This window comes from Equus caballus, chromosome 22 (assembly GCF_041296265.1).
Source record: "Equus caballus isolate H_3958 breed thoroughbred chromosome 22, TB-T2T, whole genome shotgun sequence".
In the NCBI taxonomy this organism is placed as follows: Eukaryota; Metazoa; Chordata; class Mammalia; order Perissodactyla; family Equidae; genus Equus; species Equus caballus.
Genome location: NC_091705.1, coordinates 18,086,324 through 18,113,601, shown reverse-complemented (window position 1 = coordinate 18,113,601; position 27,278 = coordinate 18,086,324). Strand labels below are relative to the sequence as shown.

Below are 27,278 nucleotides of genomic sequence, written 5' to 3'. Positions count from 1 at the left end.
TACAATGCTCAAAAGAGGGAAAGGAGCAGGGAGCTAGTGTTTATTAATTACTTCTTCTGTACCAGACCCTTTAGTAATATTTAACCCTCCCACGGGGGCCTCAGAGCGCTGGACACACCTCGGACGTGGCCGTTCTGCCAGCCACAGGCCTCGGAGGGTTTCAGGCCGGGGCCTGAGATGGCTCCTGTGCTCTCCAGGCCACGTCAGCCTCGTGGTCATCCCGCCCTGCTCGTTCCTCTCCCCCTCCCTACGGACCTTGGCTCCCGATTGTAGGCAGAGAGACCAGGATCCGGCTAGCGCGTCGCTACCGGAGGCCCACGCAGCCTAACGGCACTCGCCTCCCGCTGCAAGCCCAGCTGCGACGGTGTCGCAAAAGCGTCGCAAAGGCGTCCGTCCTTGGCGGCTCCAGGCCACCTGTGTAAGCGGAGTGTGCTGGACTTTGAAAACTAGCATGCAGGCGGCCGAGGGGTTTCGATATCGTGGGGGCTCCAGGGAGAAGCGGCTCGCCGGCGCCCCGGGCTGCTGAGCTCTCGCCGCCTGCGTTCCCGCGGCGCGGTCACAGGGCCATGCTGGCTTCGCGCGTGGTGCGCGGCTCGTGGGGAGCCCTGCGCGGCGTCACCTGGGAGCCGGGGGCGCGGCCGGGCAAGGGGCGAGCTCGCGGGGCCCTGCTGCCGCCCGTGCCCAGCTGCCTGGCGGGGCGCTGGTGGCTGCGCCCGGCCGCGCTCGGCTTGCGGCTGCCTGGGGTCGGCCCGCGGGGCCACTGCTCGGGCGCGGAGAAGGCGGCCCCCAGGTCCGCGCCCGGAGAGGACGCCGCCGCCGAGGCCCGGGGCGGCCCGGCGAGCGCCGCCAGCCTGGTGGGTAACCGAGGCGGAGGAGGAGGAGGGGCAACCCTGGGCCGGGGTCGTCGGCCCTGCGGGGGCTTGGTCCTGGACGAGAGTAACGCGCTCGGGCCGCTCCGAGTCGGACGCTTCCGTTTGCGAACTTTTAAACCGTTCCCTGGAGAGAAGTTAAGGGCAGGTTATTCGGTCGGGATGAATTTGAGGGGTACTGAGCGGGTCCACCTTCCGTCTCGGCGGTCAAGTTAGAATCCCTCCCACCCGCGCTTCTATTCGCACGCTTTGCTGGACTGGCCTCTTGATATTGCATTGATAAAAATGCCTCACTTGTTTTGTTAAAAGCCTATTTTTAATTTTCTGAAGCGAGTCCCCAGTATTTAGGGCAAGTCTGTGGGTAACTTCAGAAAGGTGTACAGGCCTCTCTGTTTGCTTGTGCAGGTTTGGTTCACTATCGTTTGTCCTTTGGTAACCTTATATGTTGTAGGATGAAGGATAATCAAATAATTTAAATCGTAATTCAAAGATTCTTTAACCTCTAATTATAGAAAAAGATCAAAACTCTCTTCTTGAGGTAACGGAGGGAAGTATTTGTCCACTTACCTGTTGAAATACTGCCCCAGCAGAAGACACCAGAGCACGAGTGTGGGAGAGCTTTTGATGTCATGTTAGCAAGACTCATGCAATTATTACATCTTCAATTGTTATGTCTTCAGCGGGCCCCTGTGCTGCTTTCATCAGTTGTCCAGCATGGGTTGAGGTGGCCACATCCTGGCAGGGGTCTCAGCTCCTAATAGCTAAAGCATGTCGAGGTTTGAATGCTGGATGCTTTGAGGTTGCCGTATCCTGGCTGAAGTCCTTCCCAGAACGGCAGGAGTTGGTCGAGTATGCCACAGGTTATCTGGTTGGATAATCAGAGATTAGCTCTCTTTAATTTTAACTTAGAAACTTTTACAAATTTAATGATTAGAAATTAATGAGGTATTTTATTTTAACTGAAATGTTTAAGTGGAGCTAAAAAGAACCCCCTTTCACTGTTCCAACAACATTCATTCCTGTTTATTCACCAAATGAAATGATCTCACTGTTTGCAAATCCTATGAATATCTCAGATTAATTTTGGGACTCTTTCCTCTGACCTTTTGCTTTGTTATTCTTTTTTCTCAATCATGAGCTGTCTCTTTTTCCCCCGTCTCTGAGTTGCTGTAATGTTGGATCAGTATTTGACTTATTCTGTACCACAGTGTGGTCAACAGACTTATCTTTTTTCTCTGGAGTCTGAAATACTCTGACCTCTGAACTTGAATTTGGAATCTGTTCCAAAAATGTTCCCATTTAATTATATAATGTGGTCTACTTTCAGTGAAAGGTCCTTGAGTAGAGGTTTGTGTTGCGTCCCGTTTGATGATCGTTTCCTGGAGAATTTGAAGTTTTTCTGTAGCTTTCAATGACTGTATTCTGCCACCTGACCCTAATAACCCCATTAACCCTCACAGCTAAGGTGAACTTTTCTTGCCGGGTTCTCTTTATCAATACAGACTTAGTATCTTTAGAGAACTGCCTTTTCTTACAGGATGGCTCAATGAATTTTGAACGATGTCTTTAGAAATGGAAACTGTCACTTTTTTAAAAAATCAAAATTAAGGTTGAGGCAAATTGGTTACTGATTAAGAAAGTAGGGTTGGACTTGTGAGGAGATAGTCTGGTGGGGTAGAATTGGCAGCCTTAACTCTGGAGAAAAATCCAGGCTTTAGGGAAAGACATTTTCTTGGTATTATTTCTGTACCCTGTTGTGCAGGGTTATCTTAGCTCTGCTAGGCTGAGGCTTTTTAAAGTTGAAATAGTCGCTCATGAAACAGATTTTGTTTGGCAAAGAAGGAATATTCTTCAGAGCAGCTGCCAAGGAGTCCTTTTGTTAGTACCAACTTCAGACTGCTTGGCTCCAAATGAAGTTTCAAGGAATTATAAAGCTTCCCACATGGGAGCTGTGAAAGCCCTAAGCTTCTAGTTGGGAATTTTAACATTTCCATGGCTATTTTGAAGAGATTTATGGAATTTGTCCTTATTTCCTAAGGATCGCAATCCCTGTTCCCAGCTCCATTGTCTTCCATCTATTTTCCAATTTAGTGATGAGTTTATGTAATTAATTTTTTTTCCTCTCTTTGTATCTCTTACGCTGTGTATAGCATTTAGCATTCTTTTGATAGGTATGTGTAGAGAAGTGAGGAACATTATTTGCAATAAATGTTTTAAGCGAAAATGCCTAGGGTTGTTAATTTGACTTTTTTCTGGCACTTTCTAGACTGTTTGTCTACTTGAAGTATAAGATGTTCCTGAAGTTCCACTTTTAAAAGCAGTGTTGTAAGTTTTTACTTGTAATGGTGAAGTCATATATTAGAGGCTTCACTTATATGGTAGATAACACATGTTTGTTCCTTCTTTCTTTAGGAAGAAAACCTGCTCTGTGTATAGCAGACACTGTAGTCTGTGTTTGGGTACATGACGTATCTTCATCTTCTATATTCTTGACAGGTTTAGAGCTATATCTGTAAGAAAACACAATGGATTTAAAAACTCAATTTAAAGTACTAAATTTAAAGTTTATGTAGCTTTTGATCCTTAAGTTGATGGAAGCATAGTTTTCTAATATATATAGTTATTTAAAGTATGAATTTACAGTATTTAATTTAAATTTTGTTGTGTTTGTATTTCAGTATGAAAACCCATGGACAATCCCAAATATGTTGTCAATGACGAGAATTGGCTTGGCCCCAGTTTTGGGCTATTTGATTATTGAAGAGGATTTTAATATTGCTCTAGGAGTTTTTGCTTTAGCTGGGCTAACTGATTTGGTAAGTTGTAAATGCACTCCTCCTGTTTTACTCCCCTTCCAAATCCCAGGGTCTCTACTATACTGAAATAGCACGGCCTGAGTCTCCTTTCCCATGGAAGGAAATCCTCAAGATAAATCTGACCTAGTACTTTGTGTAAGGACTTGTCTTTAGCATCTGTGTGGGTTTCTATTATTTTTTATATGATCTAAGGAAGGAAGAGAAGGTTGTAGGGAGGCAGAGAAAAGGGAGCTTTTTACTCTTGGTTTTTAACTTCTTTGTAAAAGAAAAACCCTTAGAAATTCCCCAAGGGCCAAGTATTTGCTTTAGGGATAGAAATAAAGGAGAGAAGCTGTGAGATTATTTTTCTATTTAATGTGGTAGAAATACTCTGATCTACAACAACAGTTGGTTTTACTGGTGGAGAGGGAAACAGTGGGCCGGTGTTGTGACCAGGGAACTTGTAGAGGCTGGAGCTCTGCTCAGGTTTATGCCGGCAAGAGGCCATAGGCACCCCACAGATTTGGTTCGTGGTCCCTGCTCCACACCCCTCTGACCACCCAGCAGAAGACCTTGCCCTGGGCCAGGCATTAGGCATCTTCCTTCTACTCCCCCAGCAGATGGACAAATGAGAAAAGAGCTCCTCGATACCACTCTGTCAGTTTTGGGAGAGGGAAGGATTTGTTTGGGTTATCTCAAATTAGAACTTGGAAAATGAGTTTATAATAGAAGGCTGCATATGTGTTAAATAGGCTTTTTGTTGACTGAGCAGCCATCATCATGTATGACATTATTTGTTTTTATTACCCACCTTATCTCATAAGAGATTTGAAATGGCTTATAAAAATACATGTCCTACAAAAACACAGTTGAGGGAAGTGAGGAAAAGGTAGAGGAAAAAAATTTAAATCAGGGCAAAGTCAGCATGTAGAAATAGATACCATATATTCTTGTACTGGGCTGGTCTGAGATCCATGTGAGTACCCAGACGGGCAATAATGATTTGGTGCCTCGTCAAAATGATTTACGTTTGAAAAGCATTGCTTGATATTTATTTAGTAGGGATAAAGAGAAACTAATTTTCTATTAATAAAAGTTGTATAGCATCTTTCTTTGTAACGTCAGCTATTCCATTTGAGGTTCACAGAAAAAAAATTCCACCTGCCCAGTAGCATTGGTGAGCAATAGAGAATTACTGAAGATTCTTCAGGATAAACAAAGGACGGCATTTGCATTGCTATGTGGCATTTCCAAGTATACATCAAAAATATTCTCTCAAAATGGTTTCCATCTCCTTTTCAAGAGTTTAGCTCCTATTTGTCACCACTTCTCCCCATTCTCACAATCTCTCTCTTTGTCTTTTGTCTCTCCTTTTACCTCTGAAGGCTGAAGGCCTCCACTCATTATTAATATGGTGTCCAACTCTGTCAAAGGCCACTGTACTGATAAAGGAAAGGTTTTTTCTAACGTAACAGACAAGATCTTTCTCAGTGACTGGATTCGCTCTTTTTTGTTTTTTTAGAGTTTTTTTAGCTGCCACATGAGATTGCAGTATTCACTGAATGGGAAAGGGCGTATTTACATTTTTCTAAAACTATGTATTTATAAGACAGTGTGTGTGGACACCTGAGTTATCTGGCACCATTTTTCACGTTTACACCGTGGAGGTTTTGATGCCTCTAGATTGGATGCAGGGCAGACGACTGGACTCATGGGCGGTTTAGGCGGGGGCGTGACAAGGCCTGATTTATGTTGTCTATGGGAGAGAGGTTATAGGAAGGCAAGAATGGAAGCAGAGAGGCTGGTTAGGAGGCTTATAGATAGTTAGGGGAATGGTGATGATAGCTTAGACTGGGGTGGGAATTTGGAGTTGAGAAGTGAATGGGTTTGGGATATGTTTTGAAGATAGGGTTGTTATGTTGGTGGATTGCATGTGTGTGGTGAGAGAAAGAGGGGTTAAATATGTCTGGCAGGCTGTTACTTTTTTTTTTCTTTTCAACAACCAGGCACATGAAGGTAACACCTTCTGTGATGAGCAACACTCAGAGTAGGACAGGGTTTGTGGAAAAATACCAAGAGTTGCTATGCCTGTCCAGAGAGAGGTATCAATTGAATAGTTGAATATGGTAGTTTGGAGTTGGAGGAAGTCATGGTTAGAGATAGATTTGAGAATTGTCAGCTTGTAGATGGTCAAGTCTAGATGAAATCATCAAGGCTGTGGTAGGAGAAGGGGTCAGAGAAATGAGCAATAAGTGGAGCAATCTAGAAGGAGCCAGTGAAGGACACTGAGAAGGAATAGCTGGTGAGAAAGGAAGAAAATTAGGCAATAAGGTGTCCCTGAGGTTAAGTGAAGAAATTGCTTCAATTGTGTTGAGGTCAAGTAAGCTAAAAATAGAATTCATTGGTGACCTTTATGAGCCCCATCTCTAGAGGAGTGGGGACAGTAAGAGTGGGTTGGTAAGCAAACATGAGGCAGTCATAACAATCGACGTTGCTTTGAGTGAGTTTTGCTTTGTAGAGGAATAGGCAAATGGCGTCAAGGAAGGGTAGTTTTAGAAGCTATGTATACTGGCAAGTTTTTGTTGTTAATTAACTGATTAATTAAATGACCAGATAGAATGGGAGAGAGAGATGGGGGAGGAGAGGCAAATCACAGAAGGTGAGAGGGCCTGGGATCAGGGATCAGGGAAGGCGGAGAGGATGTGAATGGACGCAGGTAGGTGGTGCATTTGGAGGTGGGAGCATGAGGGAGTCTGACAATCTGTTTCTGTTTTTCAGCGAAAATATAGACATGATCATGAGCTAGAGTGAGAGGCTTTGGGAGGGATGGAGTAGGTTTGAGGTGAGAGAAGACAATGTGAAAAGAGAAGGTAAAACAGGCAGGCGTGGGATTGCCAGGCAGTATTTTTTTTTTTTTAAAGATTGGCACCTGGGCTAACATCTGTTGCCAATCTTCTTTTCTTTTTTTTTTTTTCTTCTCCCCAAAGCTCCCCAAGTACATAGTTGTATATTCTAGTTGTTGGTCCTTCTGGTTGTGCTGTGTGGGACACTGCCTCAGCATGGCCTGATGAGCAGTGCTATGTCCGCGCCCAGGATCCAAACCAGGGAGAACCCAGGCCGTTGAAGCTAAGCATGCAAACGTAACCCTTCAGTCACGGGGCTGGCCCCTGCCAGGCAGAATTGAGTGCCCTTGGGAGATTTGTGGTCATGCATTTGAAGTGAGACCAGGCAGCGCATTTAGGTGTTTTTCTTGAGTGATGTTCAGCTGCTTGGGTGCAGGCCTCGAGTACATGGATAGTTGTCTGTGAGCGGGTTGAGGGAGAGTGAGGTAAGAGCATTATAGGTGTTTGCAAAGGAGTAGTGGTGTTGATGTCCTTGGAATCTAACGTGCGCAGAGGGACAGTGAGGACCAGAAGGTGATGGCAGAGAAAAACTGGGAGGTTAAATTCCCTGCGATCAGATACTGAACTGAAACCTGAATCTTCCAAGGCCCCAGCTCCCAGTTCCAGGCACTTTCTGTTAGACATTGTTACCTCTAGTATACTTAGGAAGAAAATAGATTCTTTCAGTTGCAATAGTAATAGCTAGGAATTGCTTTTTTTGAGGATTTAGTGAGTGCTGAGTGCTGAACAAGTATTAATCACATTATGTGCTGCAGACAAACAACCCTTTGAGGTAGGTCATGTTATCTGTTTTACAGATGAGGAAGCTGGGGGTTAGAGAGGCCGAATATCTTGCCCAAGGTCACACAGTTACTAAGTGGCTGACACAGGACTTCACCTAGTTATGTTCCGCTGCAAAGAGCAAGTTCCCCCACATTGTCCTGTACTGTTGCTGTCTCTCTAACTCACTGGAGTACTTGAGATGTGGAGGACTTATTTTTCCTTTAAAATGTTCCATGTTAAATAGCATCTAAATGAATTTGTCTTTTTCTTTGGAAATAGGACTAGGAAATTCAAACATTTCTTGCAGCTTGAAGTTAAATAAAATGAGTAAAAGCCAGGTAAAGATTTGGAAAACCAGGTAACATCTGCTTTGTGTAATAGGGATAGACAGTACTTGGTTTTGATCCATTTTGTGGCCCCAGGGTGGTCAGATCTTTTCTTTTCTCAAGTGAGGCTAGAGATCTGGAATTTTGTGGTAAGACTTTGAATATTTAAATGTTGGCAACTAATTTATATTTTTAAAAGCTCTGGGATGGTCACACAAATCAGTGGCAGGCCTCATTTGGCGCGCTGGCAACCAGCCATGACCTCTGCTTTAAAATACAGTTGGTTTCCAAGAATAGTGAAGAAGTAATTTGCATAACAAAAATTTTAAGTTGGCCAAGTACAGAAGGTGGAATGTTTTCTTCAAATAACATGTCATGCAAATACAGTCAGACGTGGAACTAACAGTGGCACTAAACAAAACTGAACAAAAAAGAAAAATAATAACAGTTAAAATTTAGAAAGTTGGATCATATTGTAGAAAAGTAGGTAGGAGTGAAGTTAGAAGAGTTTCGCAGTTAAAGGCTGGTCCTTGCAAGTAAAGGCAGCTGTTTCAGCCATAGTGAAATAGCCCAGGGCTCAAAAGACGGGGCTCCTGGTCCATGCTCTGTCAGTCATGCTTTCCATGAGTTTTATTTGGGTTCTTTACATCTCTAAATTTGTGTCTGGGTTCATCCTCCAAAGGGCATTGTGAAAACAATGAGAAATACCAGAAGGCCTTGAGAAAGAAAAGTACCGTAGAAAAGTTATTTTCAGACCAGTTGGTAATTGAAAGCTAAACGTATACCAGTGAAAGAAAGAGAAGGTTTGGGGGTAAGAAACAGAAGAGGTTTTATTACCATTTTATGAAAGTATAGTTGTTGTTTAGTATCTCTTAACCTTCAAGATATCTACTCTGTACCTATTATGACTTTATTAAAAAAAACTTCTATTTTCAGTTGGATGGATTTATTGCTCGAAACTGGGCCAGTCAAAAATCAGCTTTGGGAAGTGCTCTTGATCCACTTGCTGATAAAATACTTATCAGTGTCTTATATGTTAGCTTGACCTATGCAGATCTTATTCCAGGTAAGAACGCCGTCATGCGTGCTTTTAAGTAGCATAGGGAAGAATGACATTAGTCAGCTTAGGATTTCTCTTGTTTGAGACACAAATAATTTTTGTTCCAAAAATATATTTTTCAACTTTAAACTGTTTCCCTAATTTTAAACTATTGAACTATTTTGCTTATCAAGCTATTTGTTTTACTTTAGAGTTTGTGTCCTTGTTATACTAGTAGAAGCTGTTGTTTTTTTAGTAAGATTATTTAAAGTTAAAATTAAACAAATATTATTTCACAGTGCCACTTCATTTTAGTCTAGACTCTTTTGAAACTGTATTATATATTCTTAGTTCCTTTAAAGCAATTTAAAGTTTTCCTAAGTGCGTTATTTTTTTAAGTACAATTTAATCATAACAAATGAGAGCTTTGAAATCCTGAAGATGTCTATAAAATTTCACATTGTTAGATGCTATTATGCAATTTCAAATCATACATGTAGTCTCTATATTATCTGAATACTCTTTCTGACAAAATTTTATGATCTCTTGCTTTGTATTTTGCATATACTTTTCTGCTTGTTCATTTTCTACTTAGCTGTATTTCTCACTTTTTCTCCCTCAGTTTAGGTTAAACTTTTTGTTTCCTAGAGTTAGAAATAGAGTCTGGGAAGAAAGAAGCTGTCACTGGTCTTTCAGTAGCATGTTATTGACATTTGATGGGAAGAAGTGTAGTGGTGTTTCAGTCTGGTATAGTGTCCTCAATCTGGAGATTCTTTTTCTCCTCTACCTTTAGGCTTTTAAATTCCCGTACCAAATTAAAAAATGAATTGGATTAATGTTTATATTTATGTGTTTGAAAGTCAGAATTGTGATATGTATTTATGGTTGAGTTGTTGAGGGGCAAGGGTATTCTCATTCTAATTAATGTAATTTGTAGGAAAAAAGAACCTACAGAGCATTCTGTTGACATTATTTAAAAATCAAATGATTGTGTGTGTGTGTGAGTGTGCATAGTTTCATGCCTCCAATTTTTCAGGGTTACTTTGTATGATGTTGGATTTTATAAGTGTTGACCAGGTATTTCCCCATTGAACATAGAAATTGTTTCCAGGTTTTGGTGTTAGGGATTATGTTGCTGTGAACTTTACCTAAATAATTGGTATAGGTTGCTTTCTGAGCCCATACTTACTTTCATTATCATTCTGGGAATTTCCATTTTCCCTCTCACGTGTTGGGTCTGTTTTCCAGGCTGCCACAGCTTCCTTGTGAAGGTCTTCCTTTTGGTGGAGAGCAGGCTCCAGTTGTTTCCTGTGTAAGGACACAGCATAACAGCCAAAATTTTAGAGGTTTACAATGTCTTTATTTTGCAGACATCTAAAATGTCTTTCTTCTGCCCTCCATACTTAACTGACGTTTGAACTGGGCGTAATTTTCAGTTGCAGGTTATTTCCACTCAGAATTTTGAACACTGTTCTCCAGACTTCCAGCTTCTGTCTTGCTGTTGAGAAGTCTCATGCCATTCTCATACCTTTGCCTTTATATGTGATTATGTTTTGTATTGAAAAGCTTTTAAGATTTTTTTTAGGTTATTCCTAGTTGATGTTTTAAAAAAATTCTCTCTCTTAAAAATTAATTTTCTAAAAGCTTCTATGGATACCCAATTATCCCAGTACTTTTTATTGGAAGATCTGAACTTTCCAGACTCACTGCAGTGTCCATGTATACATGTGTCTATTTCTGAGTTATCTGATTTTTCCCCATTGATGTGTCTATCTTTGCACCAGGACTGTTCTTTTTTTTTTTTTTTTTTTTTTTTGAGGAAGATCAGCCCTGAGCTAACATCTGCTGCCAATCTTCCTCTTTTTGCTGAAGAAGACTGGCACTGAGCTAACATCCGTGCTCATCTTCCTCTACTTTATACGTAGGATGCCTACCACAGCATGGCTTGCCAAGCGGTGCCATGTCTGCACCTGGGATCCAAACCAGCAAACCCCAACCCACTGAAGTGGAATGTTCGAACTTAACCGCTGTGCCACTGGGCGGCCCCAGGACCATTCTTAATTATTATAGCTTTGCTAAAAGTCTTGGTATCTGGTAGAGCAAGTCCTTCCACTTTGATATTCTTACACTTTTCCATTTATGTGTAAATTTTAGAATCAGCTTTTCAAGTTACCCAGAAAACCTGTTAGGATTTTAATTGGGATTGCATTCAGTTTATAGATTTATTTGAAAGAATTGATATCTTTACAATATTGAGTCTTCCACTTGACAAATATGATATATCTACTCTATTTAGGTCTTTCTAAAATGTCAGAATGTTAGTTTTTTCCAGAGGTAATAAATGACTTTTTATCAGATTTATTACCAGGTACTTGGTAGTTCTTGGTGCTTTTATAAATGGTAACTTTTTTGCATCATTTTGTAGTAAGTGTTGATAGGAGGAAAGTCAATTCTATTTCTAATGTTGATTTTTGTGTCTAGCAAACTTGGTAAAGTCTTATTCTAATAATATAAATGTAAATTCTCTGGCATTTTCTACGTCCTCAATTATGTATTATCTGTAATTAATGGCAGCGTATTTCTTCTTTTCGAGTCCTTTTACCTTTTCTTTTGCTTGTCTTACTTTGTCACAGTACAGTATTGAATAGAAGTGGTGCCTGTTGTTTTATTCCCGATCTCAAATGGAAAGCTTTCTTTCAACATTTCACATTAATTACGATATTTCCTGTACTGTTATGTAGATACCCTTTTTTCACTTTATGGAAGTTCACTTCTTTTAGGAGTTTGCTAACAGTTTTTATTACAATTGGATATTGAATTTTATCAGATTCTTTTTCTTCATATGTTATGATAGTCATATTTTTTCCCTTTAAGCTATTAATGTGTGCATTACATTATTGATTTTCTAATGTTAAACAAACCTGAAATTCCTGATATAAATTGAGCTTGTTCATGATATGAAGGTATTGCTGGATTTGGTTTGCTAATGTTTTGTTGAAGATTTCATATCTACATTCACAAGATTGGCCTGGAATTTTTTTCTCTAAATATCCTTGTTAGGTTTTAGTACCAAGTTTATGCTAATCTCATAAAAGGAGTTAGGGAGTCTACTCCCCCCGCCCCCATTTTTGGGAGACGTTTTTTTTTCCCTTGAATTGTCTTGCCAGAGGCTTGTCAGTTTTATGAATCTTTTCAAAGAGCAACTTTGGCCTTTGTCAAACTTCTCCAACTTTCTTTGGGTTTTCTTTGTTCTTTTTCTAAATTCTTTAGATCAGTTTTGTCTAGTAGAAATATAATGGGAGTCATAGATGAAATTTAAAATTTTCTAATAGCTATATTAAAGAAACAGGTAAGAATAACTTTAATAACATTTTATTTAACCCATTAGATCGAAAATGTTATCATTTCAATATGTAATCAATAAAAAATTATTGAGATTTTTTTCATACTGTGCTTTCAAAAGCCAGTGTGTAGTTTGCACTTAGTCAGCACCTCTCAATTCAGACCAGCCATATTTCAAGTGCTTTTTCTTCTCATGGCGCTAGTGGCTGTTGTATTGAACAGCACAACTATAGATGGATCCTATTTAACTCATTTCTTTTCAGTTTTTTGAAAGTTGTGTTTAAGGCTATACATTTTCCTTGAAGTATCCCTTTCACTGCATCTCATATGTTGATATTAGTATTTTTGTCATTATTGAGTTCAAAATATCCTAGTTCCATTATGATTTTTTTCTTTGACCTAGGAGGATAACAAAAACGTATTTCTTAATTTGTGGGGATTTCTAGGTATCGTTTTGTTACTGCTTTCAAGTGTTACTACTTTGTATTCAAAGAACATCCTCTGATTTTTAGCCCTTCAGCCCAGTATACAGTCAAATTTTATTAACATTTTATGCATGCTTCAAATGATTGTGTGTTCTGTAGTCATTGGGTGTGATATTCCCTACGTATCCATTTGGTCAGTTTTTAATCCTGATGTTTAAATCTATTTCTTTACTGACTTCTTTTTCCATTTGGTCTGCTTGTTCTATGTTATGGAGAGAGCGTGTTAACATTTCCCTCTCTGTCTAGGATTCCGTTACTGTTCTTTGTAGTTCTGATTTGTGCTTATGTCTTTTGAAGTCATGCTATGAAGTGTATATAAATCAGAATTATGTCTTTTTGGTGAATTGAATGTTTTATTATGAAGTGATCTCTATATCTCTAGTAATAATTTTTAAAGTCTCTTTTGTTGACTGTTACACTAGCTACACTAGCATACTTTTGGTGAGTGTTCACATGACAGAGAAATCTTTTACTTTCAACTTGTCCAAATCTTTATCTCTTGTAAATAACATATAGATGGATAGATTTTCTTTATTTTATGTAGGCTAAAAATATTTTATATTTCAATTGAAACATTTAATCCATTAGCATTTACTGTGATTACTAATATTTGTGTAGCAGTCTTCCATTTTATTTTATATGTTTTATTTGGCCCATATGTTCTATCCTACTTTTGTGTGTGTTTTTTATCATTATATTTGTTTTTCCTGTACCAGTTTGAAAGTTTTGTCCTCTGTTTCCATTTAGTTATTCTCAAAATTATAACATTCATCTTTATCTTATCAAAGTTTAATGTTAACAACTCTGTACTCATTCTGGGCACTGGAAGGCCCTTAGAATACTTTAACTCCATTAATACCTTTCTCAATTTAGGTTATTGTGATACTTTAATTTTGTGTATTTCTTAAACCTGCATGATATTATTGTTTAGAAAGTCAGTGTTCATTTAAATTTATCTTCATATTTACTTTTTTCTGGTTTATATTGTTTGATATATTTCAGACCTTCCATCTGGAATCATTTTCATTTTATCTAAAGTATATCTTCAGAAATTCTTTTAATCAGGTATACTGTGGCACATTCTTGTCTTTGTTTTTCTGAATATATTTTTATTTTGCCTTTTTTTTAAGTGAAAACATTTAAGTTCCACTCTTAGCAAATTTCAATTATGCAATACAGTGTTAGCAACTATATAGTCACTATGCTTTACATTAGATCCTCAGACCTTATTCATCTTAAAATTGAATGTTTTTACTCTTTTACCATCATCTCCCTATTTCCCCTACCCTCCAGCCTCAAGCAAACACTGTTTTTTTGTGGCTTTTTTGTGAGAAAGATTGGCCCTGAGCTAACATCTGTGGCCACTCTTCCTCTATTTTTTATGTGGGACGCCACCACAGTGTGGCTTGACGAGTGGTGCTAGGTCCATGCCTGGAATCCAAACCCACAAACCCTGGGCTGCCAAAGCGGAGTGCACGAACTTAACCACTGTACCACTGGGCCAGTCCCTAGCAAACACTTTTTTACTCTAGTTCTGTGAGTTTGACTTGTGTTTTAGATTTCACATATAAGTGATACCATGTAGTATTTGTTTTTTTCTGTCTTCTTTTGCCTTTATTCTTGAAGGATATTTCTGTTGAGTATAGAATTCTGGGTTGGTAGTTATTTTCTTTCAGCACAGTTACAGTATCATTTAATTGTTCATTTCCATTGTTGGTAATAAGAAATCAACTGTTAATCTATTTCTTTTTTGAAGGTAATCTTTTTACTTTTGCTGCTTTTAATATTTCTTCTGTCTTTGGTTTTCCGCAGCTTCACAATAATATTTCTTGGTATGACCTTCTTTTTTATTCATCCCACTTGGGATTTGTTTGGCTTTAATCTGTGGATTGATTTCTTTAATCAGTTCTGATTAAAATTCTGAGTTACAATTGTCAGATGTTGCTGTTGCCTATTTTTCTCCTCCTTTTAGGCCTGCAGCATACCTATGTTAGACTTTCTCACTGTATCCTTTGAGTACCTCAGCCTTTCTTCTGTATGTTACCTCATCTTTTCTTTCTGGGCTCCATTCTGGGTGATTACTAATGAGTTACTGTTTCATTTCAATAATTCTCTCTACAGCTGTGCCAAATTCTTATAATTCTTAACTTCTATTGTATTTTTCAGTTACAGCATTTCTATTTTATTCTTCAAACTTACTAAATCATCTTTTATAGTTTTCAATTTCCCACTGAAATTTTCAATCTTAGTTTTTATATCCCTTTGAACATAGTGAGCTTAGTTGTTTAATAGACTGATTATTCCAAAATCTTATGTGTTGTAAGGGTCTCTTTCATTTGTCTGTTGTTTCTATTCGTTCTTATTCATGGTATCCTGTGTCATGGGTTATTTTTGACTGTTTAGACACTGCATTAATATTTGAAAAATAATTTGGAGGAATATTTTGATGCCTAGGAGGATGGCTTCACTCTCCAGAGAAAATTTTTTGTTCAGTTCTACCAGGTGTCTAAGAATGCTTACAGTCTGGGACCACCTGCACTGCCAGATGGTGGGACTTTCTTGTAAGGCCTGGTTTTCTTTGGGCCATCTCCTCTCCCAACCCTATGGTTCAGATCCCAGTTCAAAGCTAGGAGGTGGTTAGGGCTCTGGGCTTTGACTACTATCCCTTCAACCCCATGAGGCTGCCAAAAACCCCATTCAGCTTTGTGGCTACTTTTTAGGATCAGGGATAGTGGCATTGAGTGTCTATGCTTGTTTTTCTGAGTTATCACTCTTTAATAGGTATTAGCCTGACAGTTTCTTAAAACCTTGTAAGCTTTTTGATTTCAAGATTTTTTTTAATGTTTCTCTTTAGTTATTTTAGTGGGAAGGTTGTTCAGAATTACTAGTCAGATATTAATGGAAGCTGAACCCCAGGATCTTTTCATTATCCTTGTAGTTCTGAAATTTTACAATGGTATATGTTCTAGATCCTTCTAGAATTTGTAGTGAGGCTTTCTTTCATTGTGCTGTGTACTAAGTAGGCCCCTTCCGTTTGAAAATTCATGCTTCAATTCTGAAAATTGTATTATGTCTTTGATAATTTTCTACCCTCTGTTTTCTTCATTCTCTTCTTTCTAAAATTCTTTAATTCTAATCTAGTTCTAAATTCTAAAATTCTGATCAGAATTGAGCTTCATGGATTGATTCTCTTCTTTTCTCTCTTATTTCATTTTGTTAACTCTGTCTTTTTGTTCTCTTCCTGGGAGATTTCCCCAACTTTGTCATTTACCCATTCCACTGACATTTTAATTGCTATCATTTTTAATTTCCAAGAGCTCTTGTACTGGTGTTCTTTTTAGAAAATGTGCCTTTTTCTTATTTCATAGGTAAGTATCATCATTCAGGATATCTTCTATCTGTGTATATATATTTTTTAAAGGGTTTTTTTTTTTTTTTTTACCTCTCTGTTACATCTTTTTCTTTTGAATTCCATTTTTTCCTATGTATTTTGCTGTCTCCTTCATGATGGAGACCTTACTAAAATCTCTGGTGATCCTTGGCTGCTCACTTCCATTTTAGTGAGGCATAAAATGTTAATTGGGTGCTCTCTGGGCGTTGGTGGAATTTGTTGGGGTTTTGTGCTTCCCTCGAGGGCGAACAGGCAGGGACTAGGCGTGGCCCTGAATTCTCAGTACCTTTAGGCTTATTCTGTAGATAAGGGCTCTCCATGTGTTCCTTACGGATTGCAGAGGCCTTGCCACCTGTGTTTTGGGAGCTAAGCTGTGGGAGAAGGCTGGGGGTTCTCGTGTTTAGTATGTCGACCTTCACTTGACCCCATTCAACCCCGGTGAGCCCTAGCTTTAGAGGTTTACATGTAGAACAAGGGTTGGCAAACTTTTCTATAAAGGGCCAGATAGTAAATATTTCAGACTTTGTGGGCCACATGGTCTTTGTTGCAGTTACTCAACTCTGCTATTGTAGTGTGAAAACAGCCATAGAAAAAACGTAAGTGAAAGTGGTTATGTTCCAATAAAACTTTGCTTTTGGGCACTAGAAATTGAATTTTATATAATTTTCATGTATCATGAAATAGTACTCTTTTGATTTCTTTTTTCCCCCCCAACCATTTAAAAACGTGAAAATAACTCTTAGCTGCAGGGAGCCACAGCATTGGTGTAGAGACCCAGCAGAATGGTGTTAGGGAGGGCTCTGGGGACACAGATCTAACTGCTGTTTCTGTGGACTTCCTGGATTTCTCTGGTGCGAGTTGGCCTGCTGCTTTTGAGCATCCCTTTCTGAAGGACTTGGGTATCGGCTTTCCCCACTGTTGAGGTAGTTATTACTAATAAACTTAGTTAAAACTTTAAAATTTGTCTCCTTTACCCATAGTCTTTTGTCTTTGTGTCTTTTCATTCCTTTACTGTCATTTTAGAAGGGTTTGGGAGAGAGATGTATATACGCAGTCTTGCATCATCTTGTTTTTATACTGCATTTTTTTAAAAGTTCCATCCACCTTGATTTGAATAGCCTGGTTTCTTCAAGAGTAGAAATTTGCTTTCTTCCTCAGCTGGAATAATAAATAATTCTGCTTTTCTTCTTGCTCTTCCTATGGGAGGGAAGAGAAGGGTGAAAACAAATTCTTTGATTTGTTAACAACAGTGGATGTGAATCTAAGTTAATTTCTACTTGCTTAGGTGCATTTGTTCTGCCACATTTACCAAATAATGATTCCTTTCCATATCATTGTGTTATTGGTTTAGTATATAGCAAATACTTACTGTTGGTTTAAATCAAGTTCTAGAATAATTATTCTGTTAAATTTATTTTCAATGCAATATAGATAATGACCACTTTTAATAAGTAAAAGTGACTTGATTTTATTATTTCCCTTTAACACTAATAAAGTTTGCCTATGATGTACCTCCTTCTTGTAGACATTAACTATATTTCAGACAGAGTTAGCAAGTAGGGAGGAATACTTTGGAGCAATCCCTGACACTTTTATACCCTCTGGCCCCCACTAACACACTATCATACTCTGATAGGCAAAATGAAAGCTGCTTTAGCCCTGGAAGAAAGGGAAGGGAAGGCCGAGAGAGAAAGCAGGAGCAGTTAGAAGATTCGAAAGCCAGGGAACTGGATAAAATTGCCCAAGAACCAAAGTAAGAGCCTGTATTTATTGCTGTCAGTTGGCAGAGGCCTTAGTGGCACATGGTGCAGCAGGGTCCCAGCCTGGTTGTGCATGTGAATCCCTGAGGGAGCTTTCATCTGTGCTTTTATCACAAGACTGGTACAGATGGTAAACTGAGTCCAGAGTTGCTGATTGCTAGTCACACTGCTGGGTTGGAGCCTAATGCACTGCCCCAAGCATAGGTTGTGAATTCCATAGACCTAGGTTCCATTCCTGGCTGTACAGTCATGTGCCACATAATGATGTTTTGGTCAGTGACAGACCGCATGTACAACAGTGGTCCCATAAGATTAGTAGCATATAGCCTAGATGTGTAGTAGTCTATACCATCTAGGTTTGTCTAAGTACACTCTGTGATGTTCACATGACGGTGAAGTTACCTAACGACACATTTCTCGGGATGTATCCCCGTTGTTAAGTGATGCATGACCGTACTACTTACTAACTGGTGACCTTGGCCTGGTTATATAATCTGCCTGAGGCTTGTTTTCCATATTTGTAAAATGGGGATAGTGATAGTCCATATTTCATGGAGCTGGTATGTAGATTAAATGACATAATATGTATGAAATGCTTAAAACAATGCCAGATGCTCGGTAATTTTGGTACTTAATTGAACTAGAACTCACGTCTTTGCTATGTATTGAATTGCCTCATCTCTTCCTCTGCAGAAAGTTCTTGTTTAGGATTAAATTGTATTCTTTTTCCCTTTGGTGATGAAATACAATAGCAGATGTTTATTTTTATCTAAAGTCGTGTTTAAGAGTTTTACTATATGTAATTTGCATGTTTGCTTCATTTTAAAATCTGATTCTTATTAGATTTTGACAGCTAATGATTATTATAGAAAAGCTTGTTTTCCAGGCCCAAAAATCCTCCTGAAAATCATGGCTGACTTGTTTTGTACTTGGCTCATGTGGCTATGCCTTCTGCGTGCTCCAAACACCATGACTTTCTTGGATAAGAATTTTCTCTTTGGAATAGTCTTGTCATCAAAATCTAGGCCAAGGATCAACACTTAGATCACAGCCTTGACCAGCAAAGATTTAAATTTTAAATATGTAATTAATTAGTGAAGTTGTTCTTAAGTTGCAGAACCAATAGCATGTCAAAATTGCAGAGGACCATAAGTGTAACCTCAAAAGTAATTCATAAAAGAGCTGTTTGAAAGTATTACGGAAAGGATGTACATGATCCTTTTATTTTAGTAGTTTAAACCAATGTGAACTGTGTGTTCAGGAGTTTTTTCTTTTTTAAAAAAGTTGGGTTTTTTTTTCTTACGAAAAATATATATTCATGGTTAAAACTTCCTACAGTACAGAAAGATGTTTAGTGAAATAAGACCTCTGCACTCCTATACTCATTCCACAAGAGAGTAGGGGTTCCTTGGGTATCCATCTGAAATATCCTTCTGCTAGCTCTGAGGCCGTGCTGTAGAATCTTAGGAGTAATGAGAAAACTATCAAAAAGTTTAATTCATGTTTAATTAGAATTCCTTGAATAAATGGGGCATGAGAAAAAATAGCAATTGCCTGGGTAAGAACTGGCCAGACTAGAGTGAAAATATTTTGTTTCTCCACAAGCGCTACATAGAGCAAATGTTACTGTTCATAAAATAGTCTAGAATCCAGAAACAACCAATCAAAGCTCCTGAGACACCAGACTGATGTCAGGACTTTGAGTCCCAGCATCCTTTCCAAGCTCTTTATCATCTCATTCCATGTCGTTATAGTGAGCATGGTGATCTTTTTTCCAAAGACACAAAGCTGAGAAGTACCAAAGGAGATAGTGGGAGCTAAGTAGAGCTGACACTGATGACTGCAGCTTAAAAACATACCCAATGAAAAGAAATAAGAAAAAGAGGCAAGAGGATCAACATTCGGAAAGGCACACATAGACTTTAAAAGCCATAGTCTGTCCTTTGCTTTGTTTTGAGGGCAGGTTAAAGAAGAATATAAAAATCAGTGGTTCACTATAAGGACCCTAAACCATTAAGTGTTTATTATAAAATTTTTACTTGTGTGAAACACCAGTTTATGGTAAGGCTGACTGAAGCTTCATTGTATGCATAATGTCTTAGTAATTTTTGAAATCCCAATCAAAATTATTTTATATTTGATTTTCAGTTCCACTTACTTATATGATAATTTCAAGAGATGTAATGTTGATTGCTGCTGTTTTTTATGTCAGATATCGAACTCTTCCAACACCGGTGAGTTTGTTTCAAAAAAATATATTTTTACTATTACTTATAACTTAAGGCAAAAAAAAAAAATCACCCTATCGTATACCGAGTTTCACTTTATGGGAATAATTTATGGCATTTTTTTTTTGATCCATTAACCAAGAGTGGAAAAAAAACACAGCAGACATAACTATCATCTTGCTGTTTGAAGTACCCATGGAGGTAGTTGTTCAGTGAACATATGAATATCAGAAATCAGTTTTAAAAAGCCATGTTTTTGTTTTAAGTCAAAATCTTTTCCGTTGATACCACATAAAATTTAGACAGCTCACCCCGTCCCTAGCAGCACTTAGGAGTGTTGTGCGTAACCTGGCCCCCTTTCCTCTCTAACTTGGTCTCTGCTGTGGCTTACATAGAATTGGGTTTGTCTGCTTGTTTGTTTATTGGTTCTGCAAATATTTGAGCACATAAGCATAGCATATACCCATCTTTTGGTTCATAATCCAGTGAAAATAGGAGTATTTTATTCATTTTGTTTTTTAATCTATAAAAGAAAACAAGGGTGATTTATTGAGTTCATTTAGTAAAAAGGAGTTGTCATGCAGACTTTATGATAGTTATTGTGTTAGAATTTTATAGGAATGGAGAAATAAATCCATTTAAGTTTTTTTTTTTTAAAGATTTTATTTTTTTCCTTTTTCTCCCCAAAGCCCTCCAGTACATAGTTGTATATTCTTCGTTGTGGGTCCTTCTAGTTGTGGCATGTGGGACGCTGTCTCAGCGTGGTTTGATGAGCAGTGCCATGTCCGCGCTCAGGATTCAAACCAACGAAACACCGGGCCGCCTGCAGCGGAGCACGTGAACTTAACCACTCGGCCACGGGGCCAGCCCCCCATTTAAGTTTTAAAGCTCTATTTTCAGTAGCCTGTGTATGATGTATAAAGAATATAGATACGCTCATTCAGGATAATGAAAGAGGATGCAGATAAAGGGTTCATCTAGCACAGAGCCAGGCGTGTGGTAAACACTCCATAACTGTTACATCGAATAACAAAATGTTTATTTTGAACTTGAAGGATAAATTGAATAAACTTTATCTTTTTTGTCCTCTGCCAGCGAACACTTTCTAAGTATTTCAATCCTTGCTATGCCACTGCTAGGTTAAAACCAACCTTCATCAGCAAGGTAAGAGACACACAACATCCTTTTAAGTTAGTCCCTTGTGGATATTTATTATAGTGAATGTAAACCTCAGTCTGGAGCAGCTGAAAATGAGATGAATTTAAATGCATTGACTACAGAGGTAGAGAGTGGGGTCCTTAAGTCTCTGAATGAGGTATATAAGGGCCACCATTTAGGGAAGGTAGAGGGAATGGAAATGTAATTGCATCTTGATTGAGACACAAAGAGATTATGAACATCCTTTCTGGGTTCACTACTCCTTTCCCTGTGGTTGGAAACACCATGTAATAAGGTCCTTTTGTTTTTAAGATCGATTGTTACATGGAAGGGGATAGGAGACAATTTTATTCACTGATAAACAACTGCTACTGTGTCATCCATCCTATTTTCCTGAGCCCTCTTCACACAGAAGATGTATGCCAATCTTTGCACACCCAGAGGACACTATTAATGCCTCTCAAGGCACGTTTGTTTTTTTAGTGGCCTTGATAGGTTTGCTCCAATCATTGTTTTGCCCCATCCCTTGTGACAGAGGTTTAAGAGGTTAGGGATACCAGTCATCTTTAGGGCAGAGGCTGATTACTTTCATACCAGAGACTTCCTGGGGTTCACTTTTACCTACATAGATGGTTTTTTTAATTCAAGTGACTTATATTTGTATCAAGTACAGTGATTTGAGTGTAGCACTACATAGAAAGTGGCTTAAAGAGGTGCAGGCACAAATGCCTCAAATCCTTGGTCTTGCAAGAAGTTCTCCAGACCATTTTTATTATGTTTTTAAAACGAGGCAGAATCCTTGTAATTTGGTTGCAGAATGGATGATGGAACATAGGTGTTTCTCTAGGCACAGCACCCACTGATTGCTCCTTCACCCAGTCTCCCCCAGAACACTCCTCACGATGAGTAGAGGGGTCTCCGGTGTCTTTCTGGTTCTGTTTTCTTCCTTTTCTCCTCCATGCTATCTTTTAGGGTAGGGAAACCTACTCATTTCCTCCAGAGAGCCTCTCTCAGGGAGATGAGTGCATTTCAGTTTTCTAACCTTACAGGTTGGACAGGTAGGCAGGTAAAGGGAACACTGAATGAAGTGTTGGGAAATCTGAGCTTTGGGTTTGGATCTGTAACCCGCTGTGACAGCAGGCAAGTCGCTTAACTCATTGCCTTTTCATCTGTGAAGACGTGGCTTAATTATTTCCATATTCACAGGGCTATTTTAATGGGCAACTGAAAAAAGGCACAGAACTTTGCAATATTATTGAATTTCTCTGGAAATTCAAGATAGTGGTATTTTCTTACAGTTGCCCTTCCCCTCACCATAAAAGGCAGCTGTGCAGACAGATGGGCCAGTTAGTGAAGTTCTGTCTTTTTTGTGTCTGTCTGCTGCTTTGGCAAGGATATTACAACATGAAGCATGCTGAGGGTATGTTGTGTTACACTGTGGGTTATGCCTTTGTCTCATAATCTTGAAACAGAATCTGGTTGGCACTGTTCATTTATGGCTTTTTTTTTTTTAGGTAAACACAGCAGTCCAGTTAATCTTGGTGGCAGCTTCTTTGGCAGCTCCGGTTTTTAATTATGCTGACAGCATTTATCTTCAGATACTGTGGTAAGCTAAATTTAGAATCACTTTCTGAGAATGTCAACAGAATGGCTTATTGTGACAATTCTAGAATTACTTTGTTCTTTCGTGTTTATTGAGCACTGGCGGTGTAAAGCTGAGGGCTATATTTTATGGTTGATACCATTCTTTTTTTTTTTTTTTTTTTTTAAAGATTTTATTTTTTCCTTTTTCTCCCCAAAGCCCCCCGGTACATAGTTGTGTATTCTTCGTTGTGGGCTCCTCTAGTTGTGGCATGTGGGACGCTGCCTCAGCGTGGTCTGACGAGCAGTGCCATGTCCGCGCCCAGGATTCGAACCGACGAAACACTGGGCCGCCTGCAGCGGAGCGCGCGAACTTAACCACTCGGCCACGGGGCCAGCCCCTGGTTGATACCATTCTTAAGAAGCTTACTATCAAGTATGGAATGTGGAAGTTATATTACAGGAGCTTTCCTGCAAGTTAAAAGAGCTGAGAGGTACAGATAATGCGTTGGGGTTTCAGAGGAGGGAAAGATAGTTCCAGGTAGGAAGAAGAGGGAAGGCTTCAGGGAGGAAGTGGCATTTGAGCCATGAGGTCTAGGTGGATTTTATACAGGGAGAGATTGACGGGAGACCGTTCAGCTGAAGGACAGACCCTGAGTGAAGTCAGAGGGGTGAGAGTGGATAAGGAAAGCTGCATCCGGCCTAGAGAAAGGGGCATAGTGGGAGAGAAACTTGGAGAAAGGAGTTTGAATTTTATCTTATTATGCTTACTTATAGCCTTGAAAATGTGTCCAGTTCAAACTTTGAGTCCAAATGTGCCACACTGATTTTGAAGCACTGTATTGTGTAGTACACTTTTCACTCTATAATTAAAACCTTCTTGTTTGATGTAGTCTGAGCTAGAAAATGGTTGATTAACCAAAGTCAGTTAAGCTAAAGAAGCTTTAAAAATGATACACATGCTAAACATTTCATTTTCTAAATTATATAAACGTAGGACCAAGGATTTTTCTTTTTTTTAAAAGACTTTTTTTTAAAATATTTTATTTTTCCTTTTTCTTCCCAAAGCTCCCCAGTACATAATTGTGTAGTTTTAGTTATGGGTCCTTCTAGTTGTGGCACATGAGACGCCGCCTCAGCATGACCTGATGAGCAGTTCCATGTCTATGCCCAGGATTCGAACTGCCAAAACCCTGGGCCGCCAAAGCAGAGCACGTGAACTTAACCACTCGGCCACAGGGCTGGTCCCCAATGATTTTTCTTTGAGTATAGTACCATCAGTGGGAGTTTTTTCTTTCTTAGATAAACTACATCCTGTCCGTAATACAACCTCTCTGATTTTCATTTTATGCTTCTTTAAAGTGATATAAGAATTTAAGAGATTTACAAAGCAATCTGAGTACAGAAACTTTATAGATTTTTACCCTTTTCTCTAGTATTTAACAATCATTTTGCCTACTTACTTTGGCACTATTTTTTAGCAACTCACTTGTTGTCAAGTCTTTCCAAAGTATCCAGCTTAGTTCTCAGAAATAGCAACTCTTTCTACACGTGTGTTTCATTGGTTTATATGTGGATTTAGAATATGAAACGGGCATACACAGGTTTGGGATCACAAAAACAGAGTCTTGGTGATCCTACACCTCACCTGGTGGAAGCAGATGGGCATGGGTGCCTAAAAAGATACCTGTTTGCTGCGAGCATTCGGCAAGCCATGAGCATCACTTGTGTAATTTGAAAGAGTTAATTCTGGTTAATCTGGCAGTTCACTTAAGGAAAAATCAGTAAAGCAAGCTGAAATTTATTTAAAATGACTCAGATATTAGAATTCTCAAAATCTGCAGGAAATCTTCTAATCCTTTAAGCAGCATGGAGCAGTGGAGAGAGCACGTGGGCTCTAGAGTTCAAACCGGGCCAGGCTCCAACACAGTTCTGTGCCCTGAGCCAGTCCTCTGGGGCTCTGGTTCCTCCTCTGCAAGATGAGGTTGTTGTGAAAATACAGGGAGAACATTAGACACCTAGAGTGATGTCTGGGTACAAATGACAGTTGCTGCTATTATTATTTTTTCAGGCTCATTAACTAGATTAATTTTGTTTGACATTACTAATTTAGATGGTCTTCAAGAAAAGCAGTGTCTTTAGATTCTTGTGGTTAAAATTTACACCTCATAGCCTTTTTTACTTTTTAAATAACTCTCCTGTTTTTTAGACTAAATTTTCTTTCTTTGCTTCCATAAAAGGTGTTTTACAGCTTTTACCACAGCTGCATCAGCTTACAGTTATTATCATTATGGTCGGAAAACTGTTCAGGTGATAAAAGGCAAATGAAAGTCATCCATCATTGTTAGCAAGGAAGCAATACACGTCATCGGCAGCAGGGCCAGTGGAAATCTACAGGAGTTTCCCCATTTTCGTGTTCAGCTTGAAAAAGGACTTGTCAGAACAAACCATGTCATCTAAATTTAAGTAATATGCATTGAAAATAAGCTTGATCATGGGCAAATGCAGACTTTCCAATGTATTTTTAAATACAAATAAAACTATAATTTAGAATTTTTTTATCTTAGGTTTCTTAATTTATAAGGTACCAATTATTCCAAGTATTGTCTGTCATTTTTTAATGTTTTTTAAAAAAATAGTCCAGCGCACGGAAACTGAAGAGTTGCTACTTCTCTTTGATAGAAATTAGATTGCTCACAAAGCACTAGGGAATTTCCTGAGTTTAAATATTTATCCTATACAACTTGGCTTCACAATTTTGTTTGATTTTAGATCTGCATACACATTAAGAGTTCATGTGGTTAATATTTGATCATTTAGGGTAATGACAATAAAGATGGCTTAGTTGTGGATGAAGTAAAAACTTGTAAAGAGATTTAAAATACAGTAAGTTTTAGAAATAATAAATAAGATCAAAATGGAAGGTACTGAAGTTCGTGTTCAGTAGGCTTCCAACCTCTCAGCTGCCTAACAGTTTACGTATCAGGATAACAAGTAGCAAAGGTAGGTGGAACATGAAAACATGTCCGTTAGCCAATGCCATCCAAGAGACAGTGAGTCATCTCATGCCTTCCCACTGTATTTCTAACATAGCAATGTTTGTATGATGTTGGATGTTATGTAAATAATATGGAACTGTATATTTTTCAAAGGTTTTTTTAAACTTTGGGACATCTTCTTTTGTTAAGGTGTTAAAGGAATAAAAGAGCTGGAAAAAAAAAACGTACCTTCAACTTGGGTTGTCTGTATAGCATACCGTGGCCTTCTGCTGTTGTGTAAATTTTCTGATTCATAAAGTCCATTCAGATACATCACTTGCACTTACATTGTAAAAATAATTGGTTTGGGACCATCTGACCTTAAAAGCCCTTATTCTCACTAAATCATCATGTTTAGGAGAGTGGAGGATGCAGGGAGAGGGAAGAGGAAGACAAGGGCCTGTGCTGGTTGCTTCCTCTTAACAGTGAAGGCCTGGTGCCGCCCACTGTCCTAGGTTTCATCCTAAGTGTAATATGGAATCACGCAGTGAGATAATCCAAACATAGCCTGTTGAGCTGTGTTAAATTAAAATGGGAAGTTATAAGCAAAATTTATGCCTCTTGGCAGTGGCATCTTTGGGTCAGTGTGCCCCTTTGTTGCCTGCTAGTCCTGGCTCCCTTGTTGCCAGACTAGCTTGAGCTGCCCTTGGCTTAGAACGTACTGAAGCCTGCAGCCGGGGACACTGCCACTGAATTGGATGGAGCGTGGTATGAGCAAAGAGGAGGGTGGCGTAGGGTAGCCATTCTCCCTTCTAGAACCTCTTGTATGATCTCAGCCTGGGAGGTGGTGAGGCTGGAGGTGGAAGTCCCACTAGACCACTCAAAAGGACCACTCAAAGGCATATTGAACATGTCTCAGCAGTAAAGTATGAGCACACAAAAATTATGTTTAAGAAAGGGAGAACTTGAAATAGTTATGGGAAAAAATAGAATTTTGCATTTCCTTGTGCTTATTTGTGGTTCAGTGTTGATGCTGTTTGGAGTGACATGAGTTGGACTCATAATCTCTTTAGTATTAAGATCTTTTTTTGAGGAAGATTAGCCCTGAGCTAACATCTGCCGCCAATCCTCCTCTTTTTTTTGCTGAGGAAGGCTGGCCCTGAGCTAACATCTGTGCCCATCTTCCTCCACTTTATACATGGGATGCTTACCACAGCATGGCTTGCCAAGCAGTGCCATGTCCACACCCAGGATCCGAAGTGGCAAACCCTGGGCTGCCAAGAAGCGGAACATGCGAACTTAACCGCTGCGCCACCTGGCCGGCCCTCGTATTAAGATCTTAATCTGGCTCTGGTTAATATATTTTTTTCCACCTCAACTCTTAGAAAAGTGGTCCGAGTCTCCTCAGGGTTTTGGGCATTGTGCTGTTGTAAAACATGTAAATTCTGCTAGTTTACAAAACATTGGAATCGTATTAGGCATGTTTGAGTGGATATTCATGCATACCGACTCAAAGCATGACAAATACATTTTGGTGCCTCCACATAACAGACTCAATCTTGATAGCAGGCTAAAAAGAGCATGGGATATTTTAATTACATGTCTGAGGACTTTATGCTTTAATTAGTTAAATTTTTGGCATTTGCTTTGCAATTTTTAAT

General features: G+C 39.0%; 1 protein-coding gene across 9 annotated transcripts; it reads left to right on the top strand.

The window, feature by feature from the left end:
• The first annotated feature begins 269 nt into the window (after positions 1 to 269).
• CRLS1 (cardiolipin synthase 1) lies at positions 270 to 25,192 on the top strand. Of its 9 annotated transcripts, none has more exons than XM_070247428.1 (7): positions 270 to 418; positions 3,548 to 3,685; positions 8,592 to 8,721; positions 19,821 to 19,906; positions 20,996 to 21,064; positions 22,573 to 22,664; positions 22,860 to 23,253. In XM_070247428.1, exons 2-7 carry the CDS (start codon positions 3,575 to 3,577, stop codon positions 23,119 to 23,121), a joined length of 750 nt encoding a protein of 249 aa, XP_070103529.1. In that variant the 5' UTR covers positions 270 to 418; positions 3,548 to 3,574; the 3' UTR covers positions 23,122 to 23,253. The 9 variants fall into 9 exon arrangements, with proteins under 9 accessions (XP_070103529.1, XP_023481907.1, XP_070103523.1 ...); XM_023626139.2 differs by lacking the exon at positions 22,860 to 23,253 and adding an exon at positions 24,880 to 25,192 and having other exon boundaries at positions 381 to 854; XM_070247422.1 differs by lacking the exon at positions 270 to 418 and adding an exon at positions 433 to 854 and having other exon boundaries at positions 22,860 to 23,246.
• The last annotated feature ends 2,086 nt before the right edge of the window (positions 25,193 to 27,278 follow it).

Bases quoted from the DNA above. Each gene is read 5' to 3' on its own strand.
- CRLS1 (XM_070247422.1), top strand. From the start codon at position 567: ATGCTGGCTTCGCGCGTGGTGCGCGGCTCGTGGGGAGCCCTGCGCGGC. The intron at 3,686-8,591 runs GTAAGTTGTAAA...TTCTATTTTCAG, and splicing joins TAGCTGGGCTAACTGATTTG to TTGGATGGATTTATTGCTCG. The intron at 21,065-22,572 runs GTAAGAGACACA...TTTTTTTTTTAG, and splicing joins AACCAACCTTCATCAGCAAG to GTAAACACAGCAGTCCAGTT.